The sequence below is a fragment of the Mya arenaria genome, chromosome 2 (assembly GCF_026914265.1).
Source record: "Mya arenaria isolate MELC-2E11 chromosome 2, ASM2691426v1".
NCBI classification, from domain to species: Eukaryota; Metazoa; Mollusca; class Bivalvia; order Myida; family Myidae; genus Mya; species Mya arenaria.
Window position 1 is genome coordinate 67,727,646 of NC_069123.1, and position 25,319 is coordinate 67,752,964.

The 25,319-nt window shown below is 39.6% G+C and overlaps 1 protein-coding gene across 2 annotated transcripts in view; it reads right to left on the minus strand.

The window, feature by feature from the left end:
* Positions 1–8,405: 8,405 nt before the first annotated feature.
* Positions 8,406–25,319, minus strand: part of LOC128202839 (long-chain-fatty-acid--CoA ligase 1-like) — a 57,164-nt gene continuing 40,250 nt past the window's right edge. For both annotated transcript variants that reach the window (XM_052903996.1, XM_052904004.1), the window contains 6 exons: positions 25,116–25,204; positions 15,572–15,688; positions 14,875–15,018; positions 12,520–12,624; positions 11,935–12,006; positions 8,406–11,242 (listed from right to left, as the gene is read on the minus strand). In XM_052903996.1, coding sequence (XP_052759956.1) covers positions 11,105–11,242; positions 11,935–12,006; positions 12,520–12,624; positions 14,875–15,018; positions 15,572–15,688; positions 25,116–25,204 — 665 coding nt within the window. In that variant the 3' untranslated portion in view covers positions 8,406–11,104. The remainder of the gene's footprint in view (positions 11,243–11,934; positions 12,007–12,519; positions 12,625–14,874; positions 15,019–15,571; positions 15,689–25,115; positions 25,205–25,319) is intronic.

A 25,319-nucleotide genomic window follows, 5' to 3' on the forward strand; every position in this document is an offset into this window, starting at 1 on the left:
GATTATTAAATTTTGGTGTAAAATACTAGAATCTAATAATATTATAGTACAAAAACTATATGAAATATATGTTAGTTGATATTGCTCGATGAAAAAATAATTGGGCATCTAATGTTAAGAACTTATTAGACAATGCAGGTTTCTCAGATATCTGAAATAATCCAATTGGTATAAACTTGAAATATTTCCATGTCCTGTTCAAGCAAAGGCTGTTAGATCAGTTCAAACGAGTATGGTTTAATTCATTACAGATTAGCCCTGTTTTGATTTTGTTCAAGGAGTGTAAAAATGAATTTGAGTTATCATTATATTTGGATAAAGTTCCGAAAAATTACCGCATTGCAATTACAAAGCTAGGGCTATCCTCGCACTCCTTACGCATTGAAACTGGTAGATATGACAATGATAGAATAGGGCATAATCAGGGATACTGTCTTATTTGTGATTCTGGAGATATAGAAGATGAGTATCACTTTGTATGCATTTTGAAGGGTGGGGTCTTAAAAACGAGGAACATTGGGTCAAACTATTTTATTTGCAATTTCATACAAAAGTGTAATCGTTTTTAGGGTTTAGCAAATCCTTCACATATTAGTATTTTCAACTGAGTAATGGTTGCCTCATTTTTAAACGTTATTGGCTATACTTGTTTCGATTTTGTTAACGTTCATCGAAATCCAGATGTTAATATTGTCAACGTTAATCTGTAGGAAGTTTTGCAAGTTCTATAGAAATCAGATTATGACTTTATCCAGAACCTTATCATTTAACACAGCCCGTGATCAATCCTGTGAGGAACTACATTCTCCGGTGTTGTAAAAGGTACGCACTGTTTTCCTCCATTTTCCACTCGTTATTACAGCAACGGAGCATGCGTTGATGCATTTTCAATGCATACCAAAGTGTTGTGGCTTCAATGAGTGGCCGTCGTGGAAACAACATCTCCCAACAATGCGTCGGACTGTCCTTTCCGTGTCCCCGGGTTATCAATAACAATTCAAGCATCACGCTATGATTATTAATTCTAAATGACATCACGTCATAAAACAATCGTTATAACTTAAGACGTTTAAAACATATGAGGTAACATAGATGTTACCTTATATGATCATCCTATTATGTCCGCCATTAACACACAGTTACACACAGCATTAGCAACTTTGAAAATATTCATAAAGACCATTGATTCTATGATAACTAAATGGTTAAGTTTCAGCATGGCAATTGCTTAAATCAGTGAACATGTGAGGCATTTTTTAAGAACAATAAGATTATTTGCATACTTTCAGCTAATTTGCACACTAGAATCCATATTTCAAATGCTAAACGGACTCATGGGACATCTTAGGATATGTCACATCATTGCACAAATATAACTTGGTATGCATTATACTAATTTGCGATGCGTCGCTTGCATAATCTGATTGTTCTTAAGTTACGTATTTCGTTTTAAAGCCTGGTGAATATATAAGCTTCCCATATTTTGGGTGTTTTAGATCGAGGAAATATCCGAAATGGGGATAAGTTTTAATATAGTTATTGTAATCCAAATCTTAACGATTGCTCAACATGGACAACAGTGTTCGTGTTTCTCGTTGGGATTTGCTCAAAATGGAAATGAAAATATATCTCAGAACAAAAATGTACTCCATATCATTAATAAACGCAGTATAGACTTTGTGCCAATAGAAACACTTTGGGATCAACCAATTGATAAACGGACACTCGATTTCGGCTACGGTTCTAGAGTGCAGGCTGGCAACAATATAGCGCAGGCTAAGTGGAACAAGAAAAACATATTCGGCGAGTTTGGGCCAGGCAAACGTTCCGTCGATAAAAGAACGTTTTCTGACTTTGGCTACGGTTCCCGACTTAAAGCTGGTACGAATATTGTGGACGACTGGAAAGAGGGGGAACTGTACGGAAAGCACGGGCCAGGCAAACGCGCCGTCGACAAAAGAACGTTTTCTGACTTTGGCTATGGTTCCCGACTCCAAGCTGGTACGAATATTGTGGACGACTGGAAAGAGGCGGAACTGTACGGAAAGCACGGGCCAGGCAAACGCTCCGTCGACAAAAGAACGTTTTCTGACTTTGGCTACGGTTCCCGACTCCAAGCTGGTACGAATATTGTGGACGACTGGAAAGAGGCGGAACTGTACGGAAAGCACGGGCCAGGCAAACGCTCCGTCGACAAAAGAACGTTTTCTGACTTTGGCTACGGTTCCCGACTCCAAGCTGGTACGAATATTGTGGACGACTGGAAAGAGGCGGAACTGTACGGAAAGCACGGGACAGGCAAACGCTCCGTCGACAAAAGAACGTTCTCTGACTTTGGCTACGGTTCCCGGCTCCAAGCTGGTACGAATATTGTGGACGACTGGAAAGAGGCGGAACTGTACGGAAAGCACGGGCCAGGCAAACGCTCCGTCGACAAAAGAACGTTTTCTGACTTTGGCTACGGTTCCCGGCTCCAAGCTGGTACGAATATTGTTGACGACTGGAAAGAGGCGGAACTGTATGGAAAGCACGGGCCAGGCAAGAGGTCAGGCGGAAGTATATTTCCCTCAGACGTTGGGTCTCACTACAGAGTTCTCGCACTGAAGAATATTATAGATAACATTGATACAGAAGGCGTAAACGGCGTTTTTGTGCCAGGAAAGTGGCCGGTAGACTTTGATTACGGTTCCAGATGAAACAGTTGACGACATCATTGTGATTAAGGACAATACATTTATAGAACTGGTGGAGAAAGCTATAGGCGGACTTTGGTTACGTATCTCGAAATCAGAGGAAATGCAGGTAGACTCCATCTTGATGAAAACTTTACTGTTTTAACAAACCCATTTGTTGAAAAATAGACATGATTTCAAAAACAGTATTTGGTTAAGTTTGATTTATTTGTATAAAATAAGAACTAAAATAGTTTATATGATCATAAAACAAGCATGTAAAACTGTAGTTAGCGTATTTACGTTTCAGTCTAACTAACGGTAGCGATGTAGCTCAGATGCTGGTTATTTTAAATCGTGCTTAATGATATTGGAACATTACACTTTGTTAATTCCAATAAAAATATTGAAAATTCAGAAAACAAGAATGTTATACCTTTTTCTTTTTCCTGGCATTTTTTTCTTCTTTTTGGAACTGCTTAAGTATAACAGTCCGTTTATTAGATCATAAAAGCATGGCATTTCTTAACGAATCTATGCATTACAGGTTTAGGTATCTCCATTTTGCCAAATTAATTGCCGTAAGTTTATCATGATTATTAAAGGAGAAATTTATGTAATACTTAAAAAAAGAAAATTACACAAAATACACCGAAACAAAATCCCAAGTTGTAGTATACACTAACAGAAAACTTGGGCGAAAACAATGCCGGTTACAAAACAAATTGTTGTAAACTTGCAAAATTTCCTACCTAATTGATGGAAAATTCAGATGCAATAATACTAGTAGCAAACATCCTAATGAATCGAGTATACAAGGTGCCAGAGCAGGGTTCATATCGAAATATAGTGTTAAAAAGGTCGTGCTTGTGTGATACAATTGTTACTCTTCAGTAAGCGCATCGCAAGTGGATATCAACAGACCGCGGCCCGTCGTTCTCAATCGAGGTCGTTTTTCGTTGGAAATGGCCGAGGTGTTCCGAATGCATGTGAGTTGCGTTTTTTCTCTGTCTAAAGTTAAAGGTTGAATATACCCAACGGGCCGATTGCTTAGAACTTTTTTAACGTTAACTACGTGATAAGCGACATCGCTGTTAACTTTTAAACGAGAAATGTTTGATGGTGTTTTAATATATTCAAACAAAACAAGATCAGCTGAACCAATTGTCTAACACATTGTTACGAAAACGGCAGATAACAAGTGTGTCCATTAAACGTTAAGAGCAGTAACGACTTGAAAGTTAACAACACCGTCGTTAATCACGTTGTTAACTTTAACAACTTTCTGAACAATCGGGACTGTTAGTTAACTGAGCGTATCGTATACCAGCACACACTGAACACTCACATATTTATGACTATAGCAGGCCTGTACTAACCGCCATCTCCACCACATCATCACTTATCGTGGTGCTGAGACAATGAGCTGTCGACACTGCCGTGGTGCAGCTGTTCTTTTTGTGTAAATGTTCATACGTTGGTATGATTTATATTTCATCTGATATTTTTGTTACTTGGATTTAACTCGAATTTCGGAGAATGTGGTACTTTGAAAGAACACTTGTACTACAGGTTGGCTTCGATTCCGTTTCAATATAGGAATTATGGGGGTAGGGCTGCAATAAGTAATTATATTAATGATGTGCAACGAAAGTAAAATTTAGATTTTGAATTGTAAAATCCTAATTAATTTAAAAGCCTGTCACAAAGGCTACGGGCAATTCTCGGTCCATGGCTGTCACTAAGACATACAGCTCTGATGTACAGGCTAGTCTCACAAAACCGATTTTACAAGTCAAAATATTTTGGGTGCGAGCGTAAGTTATGCACAAAACAGTTTTGGTTGCATGCACCATCATTTTCTTACGGCATGTCTATGCACTGAAATACAGGCAAAATGCTTCCAGGTCTCAAGATACGCGCAAGTCCGAATGTAATCTGATCTAAGACAACATTATCAAGGAGTACATTACATGCACATTTTTGTTCTCGGAGAGAACCCACGGACTAACCCGTTTCACATTTACACCTATAGTAGTAAGGGAAATGTACACCCAACGATATAGGGACCGTCGTAAGTCACTTATTACACATTGAAGCTAAACCTGGTAAAATTGGAATAGTAAAAACAACTTTATTTAATATATAAATATAGATTATTGAAACGGATTTCAGTTCAAAGGTAAGCGAGATTCCGGACTCCAGTCCAGTCCACCCGTTCCTGGGTGAAGGTAAGCACGTCCCGCCTCCAAATACGCCCTCTTTAACGTCAAATCCTGAAACCGCCCCTGTACCTGTTCATGGTTTTAAATGTGCAGTATCTGTTAAGAACATAAAGGCACTTTACCTAATTTGCAGCAGAATACATAATCAACATGACAAACATGTTCTAAAATACTCGAGGGGACATCTAAGGATGTATCAAATATCATGCACTAAATACGTTGCTTGCATACATTTGCATTTCTCCAGTATAAGCCACTGTCCAATGTGGTATTTGCGTATGCCATTTAGTGTCTAAATAGTATAAACATTTTTAAATATTTGGGTAACATAAGCTGTAGGGGAAACAAACTACAAGCTTTTATATAATTACTGTTGTGCAAATCTTATTGGTCGCAGTTATAATGGCGCAGCCGTATAGCAGTAACTTTTGCCGACGTATGTAAATATTCACCTCACGTTTAGCATAAGTTGTAATAAGGTATGTCATTTGCTATAACGCTAAATTCACGCAGGTATAAGGTGGCATACGTTGTTGTTTGCAGAGGCCGAAATAAATGTATGTGCATGCAATATAATTTAGGGCGTATGCCGACGTCCTTTTCGTAGGTTAGTCATACGTTAGGCATACTACAGATAAACGCTAGACCTACATTAAATACACTAGAGGTAATTCATCCGTCGAGATACGTCGGCATGGAGGTGTACTGTATGGTTAAATTTGTGTGAGATGGTTACTTCAAAATAAATCTTACCTATATCAGACATATCTGCGACGCATATTGACGTATGTCTGACGTTTGATAGCTTTGATACAACAGGCGTATTAGTGGCGTGTTGCCAGCGTTGTGCGGTCCCTGGAAGTGAGCTGGTGTGGTTGTCTCTGTCCTAAACCATCATCTGCGGAGTTCTGAAGTCTTTCCCATCCGCTGTGCCTGGTCCTCCAATATATTGCCTTTCTTGTCAGTCCCCCAGTAGTCCGTCATCTTCAGGTTCCACAGGACATGATTGTTTTAGAGAAACTCAAGCGTGAACTCCTCATTTTGCACTGACAGGGAGCATGCAGTCTGCTTGACACTCCTCTTCTTGTTCTTATCTTGAGACTGGCGGGAGTAGGTGGAGGCAACTGATGCAGCAACAGAGTCAACAGAAGTGGAACGGGAGGCACGAAAACCATATCCGGAATGAGGAGATGGGGAACGTGGTTAACGCGAGCAGCTTGTTAGGGACATAGCAGGGAGATCATGGGCAGTGTCCAAGTAATTGGATGCCAGGGAAGCATCTGGTTGCTGATGTAGTCATTTTTTGCTATCGAAATCATTGGTTGATACGGAAGTCGTTGGTTGCTATGACTGTAAGTAGTTTTGGTTCTTATTTGTTGCCAAGGAAGTCATAAGTTGCTAAGAAAGTCATAGTCTGCTATGGATATATGTTAAATGTAGTTGCTTAGGAGGTCATTGGTTGCTAAGGAAGTAAGTGGATGTAAAGCAAGTCAATGGTTGCCAGGGAGGTCAGTGGCTGCTAAGGAGGTCCTTGGTTGCTTAGGAAAAGAGTGGTTGGTGAGGAAGTCATTGGTTGCTAAGGAAATCATTGGTTGCTATGAATGTAGGCAGTTACTTACCAATAAATGAGGCTACATACAAGATATCATGGGTCTGGGCCATGCAGTTTCGGAGATGGTTTTCGAAGACTTTACTATAAATGTTAATTGCTATTTCAATAGCTGACCTTGATCACTCCATGCAATTGAAACTTACAAATACCAGTAGAAGAGGAACATTTCATGATAGCCTGAATGTGGATCTACAAACATTTTATGTATTGCATTACCAAGTTTCATTTGAATCTCATAAGAACATTACAAGATATGGCCCGAAAAATCAACCGTTATCAAAAAATATCATTAAGGGGAGAAAACTAAATAGAAATATGATAATTATTCGTTGTACTACTTTTCTTGTCATCATTCACCAAGTTTCATTTAAATCCCTCATGAAGATGTGAGATGGCCTGGACAAGCATCCATTATGAAAAAAAAAAAAGATTTAGGGGAGATAACTAAATAAATATGAAAGATTTGATTATGATTCTTGGGTTATGCACTTTCTCTTATTTCAATCTATCTATAATTCAAGTTTCATCTCAATCCCTTTAGCATTTTCCAAGATATTGCCTGGACAAGCGCCAATAATGAAAAAAATGGTTAAGGGGAGATAACTTAATAAATATGTACGATAGGATTATGGTTCTCGTGCATTGCACCTCTCATTGTCACCTATCTCTAAGCCAAGACATATTTAAATCCCATCAGTAGTTTTGAAGTTATTCTCCAGACAAGGGTGTGACGGTTTGACAAATGGATAGATGGACGGAAAAAGCAGCAACCTTTTGCTCTCTTAGGGGAGCTTAAAACCAATGAAATTTAGATTGGCATTACAATTCTATTCCGTGACATCTGGGATGCTAGGTCTTTTTGCTTGACCACTAAGGCATTTATTTGTAACAGGTATTATGTTACACTATACAATTCACGATTTTTATCAGAATTTGTCAACATTGAAGCCAAAACAGGTTTAGTAAACATGAGTGAAAGCTTATTTATACTCGCACTCGGGCCGATTGTCAGGTTTAGTAAACATGAGTGAAAGCTTATTTATACTCGCACTCGGGCCGATTGTCAGGTTTAGTAAACATGAGTGAAAGCTTATTTATACTCGCACTCGGGCCGATTGTCAGGTTTAGTAAACATGAGTGAAAGCTTATTTATACTCGCACTCGGGCCGATTGTATCAGCAGTACTTGTGCCATTTGCGACAGATTTAAACTGTTCGACGCCATTTGTTGACAAATACGTCGCCTCTGCAACAATATTACCATTCTTTCAACAGACATTAAAATGTTTTGCCTTGCCCATTGGGTGAGTGCTCCCAGAAGATTGTTAGTCATTTTATGTTTTTTGGAGCATAGTGCTCAGACAGAATGTAACCCTGGTTAGAGCTACCCTGGTTCTTAAAAGTGCACAAGTCTATAGCACCGTCACACTGGAACCCCATTAAACGGCCCTTCCGGAACACAATGCCAGAAGAATTTTTAAGTAGTTCGGCCGGAGATTCTAACTTGCGACCCCTGGATTGACAGTCAACTGTGTTACCACTAGAGCACAGATCCGCCAGTGAATATAAAAGCTATCTCTTCTATTTAAGAGGTCTACTGCAACAAGTTTTATGTTTCTTTATTCGTGAATATGAACAAATTACTGACCCAAGCTGAGAGTGTGGCAATTATTGAAGTTAAACAGTACTGGTGATAAATGAACCATAGGAATTTTGCTAAATGTATACGGCCCTAAACTTTAGCAGTTAAATTACATCGTGAAGGTTTTAGAAAAGTACTATGTACTATGACAGACAAAGTATACACTAAAGATGGCTTAAACGCAATGTAAAACTAGTGGGAATCAATTTTCCTGTGAGCATTTTTTGTCTGCTATGATCAATAAAACACAAAATCTTAACATTTTCAAAAATGTATTTGCCAAACCATTAACGTAAATGCACCAGCTTAAAATAATGAAGCGTTGAACATCTAACTAGCATTTAACATACATTTATAATGGAAACAAAACTTCCAGTTAGCAACAAGAATAATATTAATCTGGCATCAAAGTAGTCAAACTAGCCAATCATTGTTAACAATGGGAGTATTTCTATTTCAGTACTTAAACATTTGATGGAGGAAGTGAACTCCTACATATATCCAAAAGGACACTGAATATATGAATATATGAATACTAGACAAAAGAAACATTTACCAGTACAAGACATTGTCTACATCTATTGTATAAAATATTAAACATATTCAACCTTCCATTTTACGTTGATATATAAATACATTTAGATATAAAGAAAAGATTGAAATAAATAGAAAAAAAAACCCGAGTAAATATCCAAAGAACAATTTCCATATACGAAAACAATATAAACTGTGAAACAGTGTGTAATCCTTTTAATTTGTGCCCATTATTGGTTTCACAGGTCTATAAAGGTGAACTTCACATAATCAATGATAACTTCATGAATGTTCCCTGGATTCTACAGAACACAAATCATACTTCAGAACAATGGTGTTGTATTACAGACAAAATGAGTTCTTTGTACATTTAGTAATAATTTATGTTAAACAAATTTTCATTTCCATTGTGACTTACTTTTTAGCTATTCTAAACAACTCCTATATAGCCCCTAACAGCCAGTTGTATTAAACCTTGATCATTTGTACACAGCTTATCTTTAGGCTGGTTTGAACTTTTCAATGATTTGATTGGTTGATATTAAATTTTCAAATAAATATTGACCAATCAATGAATATTTTGACCAAACTAAAGACTTAACCAGTTTTATACAATTGGCTGCTAAGAGATATATGTGGGGGTATAATTACCAAAGCAGTCTATGGTTAGGTACAATACTAATAATAAAGTTTATATGTGACTACATAATTTGAGGATGAGATACTGATAAGTATTAAATTGTGGATACAAAGTCCAACAACATTAAATGAGCAAACTCGTGGAGATTCCAATGCAGGCTTACTGACCAGTGTCTGTAGTCACAGATAAATAATTCATCAAAACATTTCAAATAAATACTGCCATTAGACTTTGATATGCATTAATGACATACATATATATACTATATGATATAATTAATGACAAATGCAAATGACACTGCGTATATCACTCAATACATTCACAAACGAAGTGAACAAGAATATTTGGTCAGCACACAAACACCATGCATGTATAACATACAAATAAGAACTTTAATAAAGGTCAAGATGGAGTCCAACACTGTTCCTTTAATTTGAAATACAGGGACATTGCCGTTTAATAATGTGTCAGGATCTTCTAATATCAAAATGACTGTGCCGTATATATATATGAACGTAATAGCCAGAAAACAAAAATTAATGTCGAATACTTGAATAACACAGAGTGAATGAATAGCAGTAATTATTGATAAATATTAATATTCCTGATATAATCTCACACTTAGTCAGTACTCACATCTATATTACACCCTTACTTACCATAAATGTCCTATTAAACATGCATGCCATAATGATGAGTAAACTCAAAGTGTGACCTTGAATGTTGAGGTAAGGACGTGGGTCTTGCATCTGATACATCATTATGTACTGAACTCATTATGTACTGAACACATTTGCCAATTAATGTTAAAGCCACCCTTGCATGACCAAGTTACAGCCTATGAATACTGTATGTACATATATGGAGCATTTCATAATGGCTCAACTTACATGTATGTGTGACCTTGGAACTTTTGGTCTTGCACGTGAAACATTGCCTTCATGAACCAAATACATGTGCCAATTTATTTTAAAATCCCTCCTACATGAAACAGTTACAGCTTGGAGACAACCAACTAGACTGTATATGAACATATGCAGCATTCCATAATGATTAATTAGTAATTGTGACCTTGACCTTTGAGGTGGGGACGAGGGTCAACAAATCCCCTTTATACTAAAATGTGTGGCAGTTTATTTTAAAATCACTTTGCGCATGACAAGTTAACAACAAAACTGACCAACTATACTGGATATGCATCATTCCATAATTATTAAACTGTGTGACCTTGAACTTTGAGGAAAGGACGTGATTCTTGCAAGCAACCCGTCGTCATTTTGACAACATGTGCCAACTAAAAATCCCTCCATGAATGACAAAGATGAAGCCAGAAATGGAAAACCAGGCAGAGTACTCACGTTCACGGGCATCAAAAGGTGAAAACTAGTCAATATTGTAGTAATGTATGTTCTATGTGCCACTATCTTAGTAGATAAGGTATAAATTTGAGTCATTTTTGTATTTAAAAGCTTTGGACAATTTTTCTCCATGATTCAATTCAATTTATGCATATTGTCTTTGAACTTTGCTTTTTTACTCTTTACATGCCTGATCATGGAATCTAGCGAATTTTAAGTTTTCTGAATGGGGAAAAAAGATTCTTATTTCTTGTGCAGGTTTCTCCCAGCGATTTTAATAGGATATTTATGGTATGTAACAATTTTAAGACAGACTGCTTTAATCAAACTAGCCAATACATGTTTAATAGGAACACACATAATCTATATTAAAAAACCAAAACTGAACAGGTCCAGTCGCACATGAACTATGAATGAGTCGTCTAGGGTAGATCTTTATACATTTCTTCAATCTCCTTTTTAAAGAAGACCTTCAGTGTATTCCTCTTGGACTTGAAAGTCGGGGTAAGGAGTTCATTCTCAACCGAAAACAACTCGGGATAGAGGTGAATTGCTTTGGCCTAAAACAACAAGAACAACATGTTAAAATACTTACATTGTTTTGATATTTTCTCTTTATAGTATAATTGTATACTATCAGTTTAATTGTATACTATCAGTTTCATATAAATTTTTTTTATTAACTTGACAACACAATCAACTATTTAAAACTTATTAAATTGGAAACTGCTAGTATTATGCATAATTTTATTATCATATATAAAATTTTGAATTTTTTCGATTTTGCACATGTGACATGCTCATACAAAGCTTGCCATACATTCTGTCAACATCAATACCTTATATCAGCCAAAAGCATTAAATCTTTCAAATAACAAATAACTATGCATACATAGCTATAAATACAGAGATTTAACATGGTTCATACAGATTTTCAACTACAGAAATACAAGGACTTTTTAAGGACTATTTTCTATTTTTATTAAGTATAATTATTCATTCTGTTACCAGTTTTGCTTGTTGTTTTTTGCAGTTTCTTAAAGATGTTAACTCATTAAATTGACTAAAAAAACAAGATTGTTTAGGTTTTTAGTCTTTTCGTTGAAATTCAATTTATCTATATAAAAGTAAGTACTTTTCTTGGATTTTATAATTTTTTCCTAGATTCAAGGATTTTTTTTAAGGATAGCTATCAAATTCAACGTGATTTTAAGGCCTGTGCAAACCCTGTTTAAGAAGACACATCCTTTACCTGTTCAAATGAAGCTAGTCCTGCCTTCTTGCCGACTGATGTGATGTCCTCCATGATCACCTTCTTCACTTGCTAGAAAACAAAAACACCACTCACAGTTAGGCATATGATAATACAGATAGAAATACATGGACTTTCCCCAGAAAATAATGACTTGAAATGATGATTCTATTAATTGCAGAAAAGTAGAGGTGGGGGGAGGGGGTAAACATATGGTTAGACATGGAGAAATACCTAGAAGAACACACACATCTCACAAAGAGGCATGAAGAAAATCGCTTCAGTCATGCAGATGTTTGCGAAGTATATTAAAATAATTACAGAACAAACAAGTTAAAAGTTGTAAAGTAATAACATGTTATTACCTAGCAGTACACGCACCCCAAACAGTTGGATACAATGTCATAAAGGCTTGTCAATGGCATAGGAACCAGTTGTATCATATACACACCTCTCACAGTTAGTCACAATGTCATAAAGGCTTGTAAATGACTCGGGCACTGTTTGTATCACATACACACATTTTTCTTTCCACTTCCCTACCCACTAGGTTACAGGTTACGCACTGGGTTAAAGACTACCTACCTCATTATTGCACAGCTCCGCCATGTCCCCAGACAGGCCGAGTTTGTCCCTGGCGAATGCCGGGAAGGTGTCTGGATCTGGCACTATGACAGCTATGAGGCTTGACTGTAATATAAGACAGTATTCAATACCTCATACTAGAGCTTAATGTTACATTGAGAGTTTGAAACATTGAAATATTGCTTTATCTCTTCCTATAATGAAAATAGAGTCTGTTACAGAAGTCTGTAAAAAAGTCATTATCACATTGCAGGACTGACCAGTTTTTGCAGGTCCGAAATATTTTGTGTACATTTTAGTCATTCTCGTCAACCAGAGTGATGATGCTATGCACACCATACCGTTAGATTTATCATTATCAAACCTCTGATGAATGATCATGATTTAATTGAAAGTCAGGGCTTTCAACAGGGTCTATAACCCAAGAGTCAATGACCCTTGAGGTTTGATTTTCAAGGTTCAAAATCAGATCTTTAATTGTCTGTTATATAAATTCTTTGCCGTTTTTCATAAATAATAGTTCTTATCTGTCACAAGATGGCATTGCAACGTTCATGCTTTCTATTCTTGTTTAATAGCTTTTGAAACTTAATTTAAAGCTGAATTCTCACAGATTAAATGTTTTTACAACTTTTATATTTTTTGTCTTGGAAGGAGCCATGCTAAGTATCATTCTAATAAGTTGTTTTCCCTTTATGAAAACCTGGTTAAGAATATAAAATGTGCCTGTCAAAAGAACTTAGAAGAAGAAAAAAAAAAAAAAAAAACAAAAACACAATCAAGGGCCATAATTTGTATTTAGGGTTAAAATGGAGTTATGTGACCTTATTGTAAGATGGTCGTCATTAATTGTGTGAAGTATTAACTGCATTGAATGCAGGGTATAGAACTTTAACCTGCCCTCTAACTTTAACCTAAGTTTCTAAGTCATTCCGGAGCCATTACTTGTATTAAGGATTATATGGAGTTATGTAACCTCATTGTGTGATGGTCCTGAACAACTGTGTAAGGTATTAAGTCCATTGAATGAAGGTTATAGAAGTTATTAATAAATATCCCAACCTGCCCTTTAACTTTAACCTAAGTTCCATAGTCAATCAGGAGCCATAATTTGTATAAAAGATAATATGGAGTTATCTTACCTCATTATATGATGGCCCTAAACAACTGTGTGAAGTATTAAGTCAATTGAATATGGGGTAATGAAGCTACAAGAGAAAATCCCAGCTTGCCCTAAAACTTTAACTGGACACCGACGCTGGGGCGAGTAGTAAAGCCCTCCTTATCCTTTGAATAGTCGAGCTAAAAATGTTATTTTTTTCTGTTACACATTAAGAACTAATACAAATATACTTTTGAATTTCCAGTACTGGGTAAGACAAGATATAAAAAAAGAAGAAAACAAAATATGTTTTAGCTTTGTTGTTTTTCGAACCATGGTACTTAGCGAAAAAGCCAAATGAACGGAGTTATTACGTCATTGAGTTTGAGTTGGTAACCGGTCAGATTCCAGATCGATAGTCACTTGTCACTTCGGCATTTAATTTCTTTTGATTTTAATTGATTTAACAAACATTTAGAGCTTGCCGTGCGGCTGCTTTCAAATGATACAGACTCTTGCACTGAAATTCTCCTGGGTCAAAACTGACACATAGTACAAATTATTGATGCATCATTTCTGGTCATTTACGATTTCTGTGTGTCCAAAACCCAGGTCAATTGAAAGCCCTGAAATTTATGTTGGTTTGACCAAGTAAACATAGGCTAGTTAATTATATTAACAAGAATCAACTTTGAGACATAATTATTAAACAACTGATTTCCCCCAAAATTATTGCCAGACACGCAGGCCCACAATATGCAATTGCCGGACCTCGCCATTTATTACCGGCGGGAGCCGAGGTCCGACGAAATTTCATACAGACTATTACAGACTATGACTGTAACAGACAATGTTATGAGTGTATTGTTTATCCATTCTACCTGTCGTCATATTGCCATATTTTGATCAATAGTAAAATAATCTTAGATGGTGGATATGAGAAAAATTAAAGTAAGCAAAAGCCACTTCTCGACTTGTGTTTTTCAGTGGATAAAGGATAATTAAAACCTTAACCTTATTAAATATGAGCTATGAGACTTGCAATTTTTTTTATTGTCTCTTGCAACACCTGTGCCAAGTAGTTTCATTTAATTTTTTCTATGAATTTTGAGTTATGGCCAAGGTTAAAAAAAAAACCTGTAATACAAAACACCATCGACACTAAGGAATTGACAACATGTCCACTTTTTTGTTTGAAAAAAGATAAATGCTGAAAACCTTTCACTGGTAATTATTTTACTACCCTCATTTACCTTAAGGCTGTCACCATGAATGTAGACCTGAGCAACGTGTGGGGATCGTACGTACACATTCTCAATTTTCTCTGGAGCTATATACTCTCCCTGCGCCAGCTTGAAGATGTTCTTCTTACGGTCGATGATCTTTAGACAACCATTCTGTAGGTGATTCAATGAATGTAGGCAAGTATTAAAGAAATTGTCTCGCATTTTCGGTTTCCTCAGTCAACAAGCAAATATCACATATTGCTTTTGATTAAAATAAAACAACAAATGACTTATCACTTAAACACTTTGTACAATGCAAATCATTTTAAACAGATGGTGATAGTATATCAATAAAGATATATGAATTGTACTAAATGCCCACTTAGTTTTTGTAAGTGTTGTTTGTGTAGTGGCCACAATAAGCACAAGGCCACAAGCCCTGTAAAATGCTTTCTTGACTTCCTCACATTGTAGATTTTATACTAAAGGGCTTGTTGAAAATGTATATGCAAAGCACTAGTGTAACATACGGGCTTGTTCATTACAATGCTACATGTCTGATGAATTATAAAAAACTTCAAATGAACATGTTCATATTTTTTTTAATTCTTGCACCATGCTGATAGTGATACATACAAGAAATTGTTTGTTGCGCTGTATTATTTTGCTTTGTATCACTTCTTAATAAATATTTTGACAAGTTGAAACAAAGAAAACATCGTACATCCATCCACTGTCCAACGTCGCCGGTGTGGAGCCATCCATCCTCGTCGATGGCCTCCTGTGTCTTCACTGGATCCTTTATATAGCCTTTAAACACATTTGGTCCTTTGATACAGACCTGAATACACAAAAGAAAACGTCATTAGGACAAGGGCATAAGAAATATTAAACAGAGATAAAAAACATTTCTTGATAGTAAGAATAATTTCTAACAATATAAAAGAGGTACTACACAGCAAGTGGATTCCAATGTTCCCTCAATAAGGGGTACTACACAGCAAGTGGATTCCAATGTTGCCTCAATAGAGGGGTACTACACAGCAAGTGGATTCCAATGTTGCCTCAATAGAGGGGTACTACACAGCAAGTGGATTCCAATTTTCCCTCAATAGAGGGGTACTTCACAGCAAGTGGATTCCAATGTTCCCTCAATAGAGGTGTACTACACAGCAAGTGGATTCCAATGTTCCCTCAATAGAGGGGTACTACACAGCAAGTGGATTCATATGTTCCCTCAATAGAGGGGTACTACACAGCAAGTGGATTCATATGTTCCCTCAATAGAGGGGTACTACACAGCAAGTGGATTCCAATGTTGCCTCAATAGAGGGGTACTACACAGCAAGTGGATTCATATGTTCCCTCAATAGAGGGGTACTACACAGCAAGTGGATTCATATGTTCCCTCAATAGAGGGGTACTACACAGCAAGTGGATTCCAATGTTCCCTCAATAGAGGGGTACTACACAGCAAGTGGATTCCAATGTTCCCTCAATAGAGGGGTACTACACAGCAAGTGGATTCATATGTTCCCTCAATAGAGGGGTACTACACAGCAAGTGGATTCCAATGTTGCCTCAATAGAGGGGTACTACACAGCAAGTGGATTCCAATGTTGCCTCAATAGAGGGGTACTACACAGCAAGTGGATTCATATGTTCCCTCAATAGAGGGGTACTTCACAGCAAGTGGATTCCAATGTTCCCTCAATAGAGGGGTACTACACAGCAAGTGGATTCCAATGTTGCCTCAATAGAGGGGTACTACACAGCAAGTGGATTCATATGTTCCCTCAATAGAGGGGTACTACACAGCAAGTGGATTCCAATGTTGCCTCAATAGAGGGGTACTACACAGCAAGTGGATTCCAATGTTGCCTCAATAGAGGGGTACTTCACAGCAAGTGGATTCCAATGTTGCCTCAATAGAGGGGTACTACACAGCAAGTGGATTCCAATGTTCCCTCAATAGAGGGGTACTTCACAGCAAGTGGATTCCAATGTTCCCTCAATAGAGGGGTACTACACAGCAAGTGGATTCCAATGTTCCCTCAATAGAGGGGTACTACACAGCAAGTGGATTCATATGTTCCCTCAATAGAGGGGTACTTCACAGCAAGTGGATTCCAATGTTCCCTCAATAGAGGGGTACTACACAGCAAGTGGATTCCAATGTTGCCTCAATAGAGGGGTACTACACAGCAAGTGGATTCCAATGTTCCCTCAATAGAGGGGTACTACACAGCAAGTGGATTCCAATGTTCCCTCAATAGAGGGGTACTACACAGCAAGTGGATTCCAATGTTGCCTCAATAGAGGGGTACTACACAGCAAGTGGATTCCAATGTTGCCTCAATAGAGGGGTACTTCACAGCAAGTGGATTCCAATGTTCCCTCAATAGAGGGGTACTACACAGCAAGTGGATTCCAATGTTGCCTCAATAGAGGGGTACTACACAGCAAGTGGATTCCAATGTTGCCTCAATAGAGGGGTACTACACAGCAAGTGGATTCCAATGTTGCCTCAATAGAGGGGTACTTCACAGCAAGTGGATTCCAATGTTCCCTCAATAGAGGGGTACTTCACAGCAAGTGGATTCCAATGTTGCCTCAATAGAGGGGTACTTCACAGCAAGTGGATTCCAATGTTGCCTCAATAGAGGGGTACTACACAGCAAGTGGATTCCAATGTTCCCTCAATAGAGGGGTACTACACAGCAAGTGGATTCCAATGTTCCCTCAATAGAGGGGTACTACACAGCAAGTGGATTCCAATGTTGCCTCAATAGAGGGGTACTACACAGCAAGTGGATTCATATGTTCCCTCAATAGAGGGGTACTACACAGCAAGTGGATTCCAATGTTGCCTCAATAGAGGGGTACTACACAGCAAGTGGATTCCAATGTTGCCTCAATAGAGGGGAACTACACAGCAAGTGGATTCATATGTTCCCTCAATAAGGGGTACTACACAGCAAGTGGATTCCAATGTTCCCTCAATAGAGGGGAACTACACAGCAAGTGGATTCATATGTTCCCTCAATAGAGGGGTACTACACAGCAAGTGGATTCCAATGTTGCCTCAATAGAGGGGTACTACACAGCAAGTGGATTCATATGTTCCCTCAATAGAGGGGTACTACACAGCAAGTGGATTCCAATGTTCCCTCAATAGAGGGGTACTACACAGCAAGTGGATTCATATGTTCCCTCAATAGAGGGGTACTTCACAGCAAGTGGATTCCAATGTTCCCTCAATAGAGGGGTACTTCACAGCAAGTGGATTCCAATGTTCCCTCAATAGAGGGGTACTACACAGCAAGTGGATTCATATGTTCCCTCAATAGAGGGGTACTACACAGCAAGTGGATTCCAATGTTGCCTCAATAGAGGGGTACTACACAGCAAGTGGATTCCAATGTTCCCTCAATAGAGGGGTACTACACAGCAAGTGGATTCCAATGTTCCCTCAATAGAGGGGTACTACACAGCAAGTGGATTCCAATGTTGCCTCAATAGAGGGGTACTACACAGCAAGTGGATTCCAATGTTCCCTCAATAGAGGGGTACTTCACAGCAAGTGGATTCCAATGTTGCCTCAATAGAGGGGTACTTCACAGCAAGTGGATTCCAATGTTGCCTCAATAGAGGGGTACTACACAGCAAGTGGATTCCAATGTTCCCTCAATAGAGGGGTACTTCACAGCAAGTGGATTCCAATGTTGCCTCAATAGAGGGGTACTACACAGCAAGTGGATTCCAATGTTGCCTCAATAGAGGGGTACTTCACAGCAAGTGGATTCCAATGTTCCCTCAATAGAGGGGTACTACACAGCAAGTGGATTCCAATGTTGCCTCAATAGAGGGGTACTACACAGCAAGTGGATTCCAATGTTGCCTCACTAGAGGGGTACTACACAGCAAGTGGATTCCAATGTTGCCTCAATAGAGGGGTACTACACAGCAAGTGGATTCATATGTTCCCTCAATAGAGGGGAACTACACAGCAAGTGGATTCCAATGTTGCCTCAATAGAGGGGTACTACACAGCAAGTGGATTCCAATGTTGCCTCACTAGAGGGGTACTACACAGCAAGTGGATTCCAATGTTGCCTCAATAGAGGGGTACTACACAGCAAGTGGATTCATATGTTCCCTCAATAGAGGGGTACTACACAGCAAGTGGATTCATATGTTCCCTCAATAGAGGGGTACTACACAGCAAGTGGATTCCAATGTTGCCTCAATAGAGGGGTACTACACAGCAAGTGGATTCCAATGTTGCCTCAATAGAGGGGAACTACACAGCAAGTGGATTCATATGTTCCCTCAATAAGGGGTACTACACAGCAAGTGGATTCCAATGTTCCCTCAATAGAGGGGAACTACACAGCAAGTGGATTCATATGTTCCCTCAATAGAGGGGTACTACACAGCAAGTGGATTCCAATGTTGCCTCAATAGAGGGGTACTACACAGCAAGTGGATTCATATGTTCCCTCAATAGAGGGGTACTACACAGCAAGTGGATTCCAATGTTCCCTCAATAGAGGGGTACTACACAGCAAGTGGATTCATATGTTCCCTCAATAGAGGGGTACTTCACAGCAAGTGGATTCCAATGTTCCCTCAATAGAGGGGTACTTCACAGCAAGTGGATTCCAATGTTGCCTCAATAGAGGGGTACTACACAGCAAGTGGATTCATATGTTCCCTCAATAGAGGGGTACTACACAGCAAGTGGATTCCAATGTTCCCTCAATAGAGGGGTACTACACAGCAAGTGGATTCCAATGTTGCCTCACTAGAGGGGTACTACACAGCAAGTGGATTCCAATGTTGCCTCAATAGAGGGGTACTACACAGCAAGTGGATTCATATGTTCCCTCAATAGAGGGGTACTACACAGCAAGTGGATTCCAATGTTCCCTCAATAGAGGGGTACTACACAGCAAGTGGATTCCAATGTTCCCTCAATAGAGGGGTACTACACAGCAAGTGGATTCATATGTTGCCTCAATAGAGGGGTACTACACAGCAAGTGGATTCATATGTTCCCTCAATAGAGGGGTACTACACAGCAAGTGGATTCCAATGTTGCCTCAATAGAGGGGTACTACACAGCAAGTGGATTCATATGTTCCCTCAATAGAGGGGTACTACACAGCAAGTGGATTCCAATGTTGCCTCAATAGAGGGGTACTACACAGCAAGTGGATTCATATGTTCCCTCAATAGAGGGGTACTACACAGCAAGTGGATTCATATGTTCCCTCAATAGAGGGGTACTACACAGCAAGTGGATTCCAATGTTCCCTCAATAGAGGGGTACTTCACAGCAAGTGGATTCCAATGTTCCCTCAATAGAGGGGTACTACACAGCAAGTGGATTCATATGTTCCCTCAATAGAGGGGTACTTCACAGCAAGTGGATTCATATGTTCCCTCAATAGAGGGGTACTTCACAGCAAGTGGATTCCAATGTTCCCTCAATAGAGAGGTACTACACAGCAAGTGGATTCCAATGTTGCCTCAATAGAGGGGTACTACACAGCAAGTGGATTCATATGTTCCCTCAATAGAGGGGTACTACACAGCAAGTGGATTCCAATGTTCCCTCAATAGAGGGGTACTACACAGCAAGTGGATTCATATGTTCCCTCAATAGAGGGGTACTTCACAGCAAGTGGATTCCAATGTTCCCTCAATAGAGGGGTACTACACAGCAAGTGGATTCCAATGTTGCCTCAATAGAGGGGTACTTCACAGCAAGTGGATTCATATGTTCCCTCAATAGAGGGGTACTACACAGCAAGTGGATTCATATGTTCCCTCAATAGAGGGGTACTTCACAGCAAGTGGATTCCAATGTTCCCTCAATAGAGGGGTACTACACAGCAAGTGGATTCATATGTTCCCTCAATAGAGGGGTACTACACAGCAAGTGGATTCATATGTTCCCTCAATAGAGGGGTACTACACAGCAAGTGGATTCATATGTTCCCTCAATAGAGGGGTACTACACAGCAAGTGGATTCATATGTTCCCTCAATAGAGGGGTACTACACAGCAAGTGGATTCCAATGTTCCCTCAATAGAGGGGTACTACACAGCAAGTGGATTCATATGTTCCCTCAATAGAGGGGTACTACACAGCAAGTGGATTCATATGTTCCCTCAATAGAGGGGTACTACACAGCAAGTGGATTCATATGTTCCCTCAATAGAGGGGTACTTCACAGCAAGTGGATTCATATGTTCCCTCAATAGAGGGGTACTACACAGCAAGTGGATTCCAATGTTCCCTCAATAGAGGGGTACTACACAGCAAGTGGATTCATATGTTCCCTCAATAGAGGGGTACTACACAGCAAGTGGATTCCAATGTTCCCTCAATAGAGGGGTACTACACAGCAAGTGGATTCATATGTTCCCTCAATAAGGGGTACTACACAGCAAGTGGATTCCAATGTTCCCTCAATAGAGGGGTACTACACAGCAAGTGGATTCCAATGTTCCCTCAATAGAGGGGTACTACACAGCAAGTGGATTCATATGTTCCCTCAATAGAGGGGTACTACACAGCAAGTGGATTCCAATGTTCCCTCAATAGAGGGGTACTACACAGCAAGTGGATTCCAATGTTCCCTCAATAGAGGGGTACTACACAGCAAGTGGATTCATATGTTCCCTCAATAGAGGGGTACTACACAGCAAGTGGATTCCAATGTTCCCTCAATAGAGGGGTACTACACAGCAAGTGGATTCATATGTTCCCTCAATAGAGGGGTACTACACAGCAAGTGGATTCATATGTTCCCTCAATAGAGGGGTACTTCACAGCAAGTGGATTCATATGTTCCCTCAATAGAGGGGTACTACACAGCAAGTGGATTCATATGTTCCCTCAATAGAGGGGTACTACACAGCAAGTGGATTCATATGTTCCCTCAATAGAGGGGTACTTCACAGCAAGTGGATTCCAATGTTCCCTCAATAGAGGGGTACTACACAGCAAGTGGATTCATATGTTCCCTCAATAAGGGGTACTACACAGCAAGTGGATTCCAATGTTCCCTCAATAGAGGGGTACTTCACAGCAAGTGGATTCCAATGTTCCCTCAATAGAGGGGTACTTCACAGCAAGTGGATTCCAATGTTCCCTCAATAGAGGGGTACTACACAGCAAGTGGATTCATATGTTCCCTCAATAGAGGGGTACTACACAGCAAGTGGATTCCAATGTTGCCTCAATAGAGGGGTACTACACAGCAAGTGGATTCCAATGTTCCCTCAATAGAGGGGTACTACACAGCAAGTGGATTCCAATGTTGCCTCAATAGAGGGGTACTACACAGCAAGTGGATTCCAATGTTCCCTCAATAGAGGGGTACTACACAGCAAGTGGATTCCAATGTTCCCTCAATAGAGGGGTACTTCACAGCAAGTGGATTCCAATGTTGCCTCAATAGAGGGGTACTACACAGCAAGTGGATTCATATGTTCCCTCAATAGAGGGGTACTACACAGCAAGTGGATTCCAATGTTCCCTCAATAGAGGGGTACTACACAGCAAGTGGATTCCAATGTTGCCTCAATAGAGGGGTACTACACAGCAAGTGGATTCATATGTTCCCTCAATAGAGGGGTACTAAACAGCAAGTGGATTCCAATGTTCCCTCAATAGAGGGGTACTTCACAGCAAGTGGATTCCAATGTTGCCTCAATAGAGGGGTACTACACAGCAAGTGGATTCATATGTTCCCTCAATAGAGGGGTACTAAACAGCAAGTGGATTCCAATGTTCCCTCAATAGAGGGGAACTACACAGCAAGTGGATTCATATGTTCCCTCAATAGAGGGGTACTTCACAGCAAGTGGATTCATATGTTCCCTCAATAGAGGGGTACTACACAGCAAGTGGATTCATATGTTCCCTCAATAGAGGGGTACTTCACAGCAAGTGGATTCATATGTTGCCTCAATAGAGGGGTACTACACAGCAAGTGGATTCATATGTTGCCTCAATAGAGGGGTACTACACAGCAAGTGGATTCATATGTTCCCTCAATAGAGGGGTACTTCACAGCAAGTGGATTCCAATGTTCCCTCAATAGAGGGGTACTTCACAGCAAGTGGATTCCAATGTTGCCTCAATAGAGGGGTACTACACAGCAAGTGGATTCCAATGTTTCCTCAATAGAGGGGTACTACACAGATTCATATGTTCCCTCAATAGAGGGGTACTTCACAGCAAGTGGATTCCAATGTTCCCTCAATAGAGGGGTACTACACAGCAAGTGGATTCATATGTTCCCTCAATAGAGGGGTACTTCACAGCAAGTGGATTCCAATGTTCCCTCAATAGAGGGGTACTACACAGCAAGTGGATTCATATGTTGCCTCAATAGAGGGGTACTACACAGCAAGTGGATTCATATGTTCCCTCAATAGAGGGGTACTACACAGCAAGTGGATTCCAATGTTGCCTCAATAGAGGGGTACTACACAGCAAGTGGATTCATATGTTCCCTCAATAGAGGGGTACTACACAGCAAGTGGATTCCAATGTTCCCTCAATAGAGGGGTACTACACAGCAAGTGGATTCCAATGTTGCCTCAATAGAGGGGTACTACACAGCAAGTGGATTCATATGTTCCCTCAATAGAGGGGTACTACACAGCAAGTGGATTCCAATGTTGCCTCAATAGAGGGGTACTACACAGCAAGTGGATTCCAATGTTGCCTCAATAGAGGGGTACTACACAGCAAGTGGATTCATATGTTCCCTCAATAGAGGGGTACTACACAGCAAGTGGATTCCAATGTTCCCTCAATAGAGGGGTACTACACAGCAAGTGGATTCCAATGTTCCCTCAATAGAGGGGTACTACACAGCAAGTGGATTCCAATGTTGCCTCAATAGAGGGGTACTACACAGCAAGTGGATTCCAATGTTCCCTCAATAGAGGGGTACTTCACAGCAAGTGGATTCCAATGTTCCCTCAATAGAGGGGTACTACACAGCAAGTGGATTCATATGTTCCCTCAATAGAGGGGTACTTCACAGCAAGTGGATTCCAATGTTCCCTCAATAGAGGGGTACTACACAGCAAGTGGATTCCAATGTTCCCTCAATAGAGGGGTACTACACAGCAAGTGGATTCATATGTTCCCTCAATAGAGGGGTACTTCACAGCAAGTGGATTCCAATGTTCCCTCAATAGAGGGGTACTACACAGCAAGTGGATTCCAATGTTGCCTCAATAGAGGGGTACTTCACAGCAAGTGGATTCCAATGTTCCCTCAATAGAGGGGTACTTCACAGCAAGTGGATTCATATGTTCCCTCAATAGAGGGGTACTACACAGCAAGTGGATTCATATGTTCCCTCAATAGAGGGGTACTTCACAGCAAGTGGATTCCAATGTTCCCTCAATAGAGGGGTACTTCACAGCAAGTGGATTCCAATGTTCCCTCAATAGAGGGGTACTACACAGCAAGTGGATTCCAATGTTGCCTCAATAGAGGGGTACTACACAGCAAGTGGATTCATATGTTCCCTCAATAGAGGGGTACTTCACAGCAAGTGGATTCATATGTTCCCTCAATAGAGGGGTACTTCACAGCAAGTGGATTCCAATGTTCCCTCAATAGAGGGGTACTACACAGCAAGTGGATTCCAATGTTGCCTCAATAGAGGGGTACTACACAGCAAGTGGATTCCAATGTTTCCTCAATAGAGGGGTACTACACAGATTCATATGTTCCCTCAATAGAGGGGTACTTCACAGCAAGTGGATTCATATGTTCCCTCAATAGAGGGGTACTACACAGCAAGTGGATTCATATGTTCCCTCAATAGAGGGGTACTTCACAGCAAGTGGATTCATATTTTCCCTCAATAGAGGGGTACTTCACAGCAAGTGGATTCCAATGTTGCCTCAATAGAGGGGTACTACACAGCAAGTGGATTCCAATGTTGCCTCAATAGAGGGGTACTACACAGCAAGTGGATTCCAATGTTGCCTCAATAGAGGGGTACTACACAGCAAGTGGATTCCAATGTTGCCTCAATAGAGGGGTACTACACAGCAAGGGCAATCCAGTTTTTTACGAACTAAATCCAAGAAGGCCTTAACATCCTTAACATCACTTGTTGCCTTTCAAAAGCAGGCACACCTATTAATGTTATTAAAACATATTTTTTATCCTGAATCTTGTTTACGGTACAGGAAAAGAAATTATGTCATCAAGCCTATACCTCTCCCTTGTCATCTGAGGCATTGTAGTTCATGTCAGGCACATCCACCAGCTTGATGTAGTTACACCTCAGAGGAGGTCCAACATTGCCTGTGGATACAAGAAATGTAATTCATACCATGTCTACAGTAGATTATAGCAATCCTCGATAATAACCAATTTTGTTAAACAAAAGACTACATTGAATTAATATTTGTTTGTCAAA